This window comes from Propithecus coquereli, unplaced genomic scaffold, assembly GCF_000956105.1.
Source record: "Propithecus coquereli isolate 6110/MARCELLA unplaced genomic scaffold, Pcoq_1.0 Scaffold119, whole genome shotgun sequence".
Lineage (NCBI taxonomy): Eukaryota > Metazoa > Chordata > Mammalia > Primates > Indriidae > Propithecus > Propithecus coquereli.
The window spans coordinates 7,944,746-7,950,745 of NW_012135969.1; the positions used below are offsets into that span (position 1 = coordinate 7,944,746).

The following is a 6,000-nucleotide window of genomic DNA, read 5'->3' on the forward strand; positions in this document are numbered from 1 at the left end:
TCTGGGGGCAGGCCAAGTCCTGCCAGGCTCTTGGAAGTGGAGAGAATAGGCAGAAAACAGAATAGGCAGAAAACAGCCGTCAGATTGGCGGCATTGTCCCCAGCACCCCCCGTGCCGCTCTGTCTGTGCCCAGAGGAGAGACGGTGCTTTGCTGGCCTTTCTTCATTTTTCTTTTTGGTATCATCTTTATGAACATCGAAAGCCCTTCCTCCTCCCTGCTCCCTGCCGGGGTGGTGGTGGTGTGGGAGGGGCTGGTGAGGTTCCCGGGGTGTCTTTAGAATGTGTTTCTGTGTCTCCGCTTTGTCAGTGTTTGCTCTGGCTCTTTGGTGCCTGCCGCAGCCTCTGATCAGAGCAGGGGGTTGAAGTGGGTGAGGGGAGGCGCTGTGGGCTTGTTTGGGAAAGGGGGGGAGAGAAGGGACGCCTTTCTTCCCCACGCTTTGTCAAAAGGGGGAACTGGGGACGAGAGAGTGTGCGCGCGTGCACACGTGTGCGCTGTCCTGGTTTCTCATGCCTGATCATCTCTCTCCCTGTCTAGATCCCTCTAGCTGAGATGGAGGCTCTGTCTCTGACGTCAGAGATTGTGTCTGAACCGTCCTGCTCTCTAGCTCTGACGGATGACTCTTTGCCTGATGACATTCACACACTCTTACTTAGTGCCCCGGAGAGCAATGTACATACACTGCCCCTCACGGCTCCCCGGCCACCCCCGGGGCTGGGCTGGCTGCAGGGCTCCAGAGTGGCCCAGGGAGGACCCTGGGCACCTCTTCTCACTCTGCCACCAGGCTCCATCCGGAGGCATCAGCCGGCAGGCAGGCTCTGCTGGCATGAGGTCTGCAGTCCCCCACTGGGGACAAAGAAATTAGATGAGATTAAATTGGGGCCTTGCCCAGAAGGGCGTAGGGACAGTGCTTATGAAAGAGTTAAACCAGACACCCAGGAGTGACACAGCCCAACACGGAGGTGGCATCAGAGCCAGTCTCTGTATTTGGAGCCCTGTGCAAGCCAGCCCTCCCCGTCCCTGCACCCCTCCTTCCCCCCAACATGAGACATTCACCACCACACAGTGGGTGAGAGCCACATCTCTTCCGCTACCACCATGCCCTTCTTCACCTGGGGTGCTGTTCCCTGTCTCCTCTGTCACTGTCCCTGTGTGTCCCTGCGTCCTTGCCAAACTCAGTGGGGTGGGGGGGCTTCTTTGTGTCTGACAACTCCCCACCCCAGCCCCCCGCCCCCAGCTCCCTGACCCCTTCCAGCTGTGAGCAGCCCCTCCTCCCAGCCCTTCCCCTCCTGCCATCAGAGCAGGCCCAGCTGGGGCAGAGGCTTGACCTCCGGCTGGGGGTCCCTAGGGGTCTTGGGTGGCTGGCAGAAGTGGAGCCCAGGGCTGGGAGGCGAAGCAAGGAAGACTGGCCTCTCCTGCAGCCATCCTCAGGCCTGCGGGCTGTTCAGCTGGCTGGGCCCATGTGAGGGACAGGAGCCCTGCAGCCTCCCTGAGAACTAGGAATGGGGAACTAGGAATGGGGGTGGAGTCATGAGGGTCATGGAGAAAGCTCTTGGGAGCAAACCTTGTTCCCTCCAGCGGGCCAAGGCTGAGTACCTCCTTTCTTTGAAACAGCAAAATCCCACTCCCACCCCAAGTCTGTCCACTAAGGGAGGAGCTGAGTCCACATAGCCAGGCTCCCCCGCCCCCCAGAGTCCTTGTGTTGTTGCAGTGGAGGTGGGGACTCGGCCCTGACATCTCCCTGGTGTTCGGCTGTCATTCAACCCGCAGGAACCCATCACAGGCCCGGTGCTGGGGCTGGGACTGCCACAGGGACCAGATTAACAGCCTGTCCCTGCAGGCTCTCAAGGGCTGCCCAGTCCCCTGCTCACTGAGAGTGTTCTCTCCCCCCACAGCTCCAGCAAGGGGTGGGGGGCGTGCTGTTAGCTTTTAATCCTCTCCTGTGCTGCTCTGGGCCAGGGCCCGGGGCCCATCCCCTTAGCACCAGGGCTCGATTCAGAGCCTCTAAATGGGGCCTTAGAATGAGATCGTGAACCAGCTACAGGGCTGGGGGCTAGGGGCTGCTCTACCTTCTCTGGACACCCCCTCGTCCCTCCCCTACCCCACTGGGAGGCTTGGACTTGACAATGTGCTTAGGTTCCTGGGCAGGGCCTCCTCCCACCCTCTTCTTCCCCATGTCTGCCCCTCCCCGGCCACGCTCATGCCCATCTCTACCTTGTCCTGGGAGGGGTGGGGGTGAGGGCGGGCGGGGGGCTGGTTTCTGTTGTCTATCTCTGCCTCAGTTACCAAACCCAGACACCCTCTCTTCCCCCCACCTCCCACCCCTGTTCCTTTTGCAGATGGAGCCCCACCCCAAGGAGGTGCCCGTCATGCTGGGACCAGACTTACTGACTGTGCGGAAGTCTGGGGTCAGCCGAACGCACTCTCTGCCCAACGACAGCTACATGTGTCGGGATGGAAGCACTGCCGAGGGGTCCCTGGGACGCAGGGGCTGGGGGCTCCCCAAAGCTCAGTCAGGTACCAGGGCTGGGGCAGGCTGGCTCAGCTCACACAGGGAGACCCCATCCTTCCCTAAGCCAGTCCTGACTTGAGTGGGGGGACTGAGGCAGCAAAAGGGGGCTCTCCTACCTCTGGGGAGCCCCCAGCCTGCAGCGGGGTGGGGTGCAAGGGTAGAGGCCCTGATGGGGGACAGAGTCTGGAAGGGAGGGGCTCGGGTAGGACAACCTCTCTCCTCCTCACCCCTCCCCTGCTCCGCTTCCCCTGGCAGGCTCCGTCTTGTCTGTTCACTCCCAACCAGCAGACACCAGCTACATCCTGCAGCTTCCCAAAGATGCTCCCCATCTGCTCCAGCCCCACAGCGCCCCCACATGGGGCACCATCCCCAAACTACCCCCACCTGGCCGCTCCCCTTTGGCTCAAAGGCCACTCAGGCGCCAGGTGAGCAGGCGGGGAGCGGTGGGCATGGGCCTGGGGCCTTCCAGCAGACGTTTATTTGTGCCAAGGGTATGCCAGATCAGTTCTAGGTACCAGAGACAGTATAGGGCAAAGCAGAGGTGGTTTGTGCCTTCTTGAAGTTCATACTCACTTTCTTGTTTTACCGAGAAGTCCTGGGGGCCGGGACAGGGCGGGCAGTGGTTGCCCAGGGCCACACATATCGATTGGACATAGAACCCAGGCCTCTGGACTTCCTTTCCCCCGGCCCAGAGTGGCTTCCCTATTCTCCACACTTTGCACTCTTTTTTTTTTTTTTTTGAGACAGTCTCCCTCTGTTGCCCGGGCTAGAGTGCCGTGGCATCAGTCTAGCTCACAGCAACCGCAAACTCCTGGGCTCAAGCGATCCTACTGCCTCAGCCTCCCAGGTAGCTGGGACTACAGGCATGCGCCACCATGCCCGGCTCCTATTCTCCACACTTTGGACCGAGCTGAGGGATGTGAAACAGGTTTTAAGTGTCTTCACTTTTGGCCAAGCCCCAAGCCCACCTCCTGGAGCCCACACTCCTAGGGCACAGAGCAGAGCCACATGGAGCCAGGTGAGGCGTATCTGCCCCACCTGTGACAAGGCCATAGCCCGTGCCCCGTGTCTGCCTTTTGCGTGAGCGTGAGAATCTGCTCGACCCTATGTACTGGGACGGCAGGCTCGGTCCTTCTTTATTCTGCAAATATTCACTAAATGGCCTCTGGGTGCCAGGCACTGGGGACACATTTCCTGGCCTCTGGAGTTCACAGTCCCATAGCAGAGACATACACACCATCAGATCATTGCAGCAACAGGTCACAGTTGCCAGATGCTCGTGTGTGTCGTGCAACAGGAGCACAGAGGAAGAAGGGGTCAGTTTTACTTAGGGATGGAGATTGTCAAGCACGACATCACAGAGAACCTGAGTCCTTAAATTGAGAGGCGCTTGCCAACCAGGAAGGGTATTCAAAGCCAAAGGGATGGGAGGCTGCAGAGAGCCGTTCATTCCTGCAGGCTTGGGGGATACCTGGGCATGGGGAAGGGAAGACAGGATTTGGGGTGGGGGGAGGCATGGTAGACCACAGATGGCAGGCTGTATATGGACCCTCTCTCCCAATAAGAGCAGCTGCCAGTACCTCTGCAGCCGCATGGGCATGGGGGTGGTGACAGGAGGGACAATCCACCTTGGAGAGGAAACCCCTGCGCTGACCCCTCCTCCACCCCATACAGGCAGCAATAAGGACTGATTCCTTGGACGTCCAGGGCCTGGGCAGCCGGGAGGACTTGCTATCAGAGGTGAGTGGGCCCTCCCCACCTCTGGCCCGGGCCTACTCCTTCTGGGGCCAGTCGAGCATCCAAGTGCAGCAGCATTCCCGCAGCCAGAGCAAGATCTCGAAGCACATGCCCCCGCCAGCCCCTTGCCCAGGTCCAGAACCCCACCAGGGCAAGGGCCCTCCAGAGACCAGAAGCAGCTTAGAGTTGGACACAGAGCTGAGCTGGATTTCAGGAGACCTCCTGCCCACCGGCGGCCAGGAGGAGCCCCCATCCCCGCGGGACCTGAAGAAATGCTACAGTGTGGAAGCCCAGAGCGGCCAGCGCCGGCCTGTGTCTTGGCTAGATGAACAGAGGAGACACTCCATTGCCGTCAGCTGCCTGGACAGCGGCTCCCAACCCCACCTGGGCCCAGGCCCCTCGAACCTTGGGGGCCAGCCTCTTGGGGGGCCTGGGAGCCGGCCCAAGAAAAAATTCAGCCCACCCAGTATCTCCATAGACCCCCCCGAGAGCCAGGGCCCTCGGCCCCCACCCAGCCCTGGTGTCTGCCTCCGGAGGAGGGCTCCGTCCAGCGAGTCCAAGGACCCCTTGGCCTCTGGCCCCCCTGACAGCATGGCTGCCTCACCCTCCCCAAAGACAGACGTGCTGAGTCTCTCCGGCTTATCCTCTGACCTAGCAGACCTGGACCCCTGAGTCCTGCCCCACTCTCCCACTCGCCTTTCTCCACTGGGTGCCAAATCCTAGCTCCTCCTCCTGGGCTATCTTCCTGAAGAGAGTTCCATATAGACACCAAGGAGGCGCTCCCTGTCTCGGTCGCTCTGGGCACCTGCAAGCAGAACTTCCAAAGAGAGTGAAAAGCAGCAGCCCTGGCACCTCTGGCCCCAGGCGGAAGGAGAGAGAGGCCCAGTGCAGCTGAGGTTCCCGACACCAGGAGCTGTTGGGAGAAAGCAATACGTTTGTGCAGAATCTCTATGTATATTCTATTTTATTAAATTAATTGAATCTAGTATATGCGGGATGTACGACATTTTGTGACTGAAGAGACTTGTTTCCTTCTACTTTTATGTGTCTCAGAATATTTTTGAGGCGAAGGCGTCTGTCTCTTGGCTATTTTAACCTAAAATAACCAGTCTAGTTATATTCCCTCTTCTTGCAAAGCACAAGCTGGGACCGCGAGTGCATTTCAGCCCCGACGGTGGCCCATCTTCAGCGGAGAGCGAGAACCATTTTGGAAACTGTAATGTAACTTATTTTCTCCTTTAACCTCGTCATCATTTTCTGTAGGGGGAAAAAAAAAAAGAAAAAGGGAAAAAATGAGATTTTACAAATGAAATGGAACCTTTTTATATATACATACATACATATCTATATCTATATCTATATCTATATAAAATAAAGTAATTTTCCTAAATAAAAAATAAATCACGGTCCAGAGTACAAGCCAAGGGCATGGAGAGTTAGGCATGTCCAGATGGCATTGGAGAGAGATTCCTGGAGTTGGGGAGTGGGCGGCAGGAAGGGAAGGTGTGCGTGTGTGCGTGTGTGTGTGTGCGTGCGTGTGCGTGTGTGTGTGTGTGTGTGTGTGTGTGTGTGTGTGTCTGAGGGAGAGAGAACCCACACGCCTTGCTCTGGAGGACTGCAACCTCCAGCCTGCCCTCCCCGGGGCAGGAAGGACAGGAGAAGCCCCTTCGCTTGGTGCTAGGCTGGGGAGGCAGGGTCTCCTCCTTCTGCTATCAAAGCATTATTGCTTCCCCTTAGCTCGGCAGCTCAGTGA

General features: G+C 58.3%; 1 protein-coding gene across 34 annotated transcripts in view; it reads left to right on the top strand.

The window, feature by feature from the left end:
• Positions 1-5,644, top strand: part of CACNA1G (calcium channel, voltage-dependent, T type, alpha 1G subunit) — a 62,208-nt gene extending 56,564 nt beyond the window's left edge. For 23 of the 34 annotated variants that reach the window (XR_001138209.1, XR_001138208.1, XR_001138210.1 and 20 more), the window contains 3 exons: positions 2,338-2,515; positions 2,766-2,935; positions 4,185-5,644. Coding sequence is in view for 29 of the 34 variants with exons in the window: in XM_012661913.1 (XP_012517367.1) it covers positions 2,338-2,515; positions 2,766-2,935; positions 4,185-4,919 (1,083 nt within the window). In the remaining 5 variants the exon portion in view is untranslated. Of the gene's footprint in view, positions 1-535; positions 671-2,337; positions 2,516-2,765; positions 2,936-4,184 lie in introns of all 34 variants that reach the window. The other 11 variants (XM_012661857.1, XM_012661849.1, XM_012661865.1 and 8 more) reach the window with 3 other exon arrangements.
• The last annotated feature ends 356 nt before the right edge of the window (positions 5,645-6,000 follow it).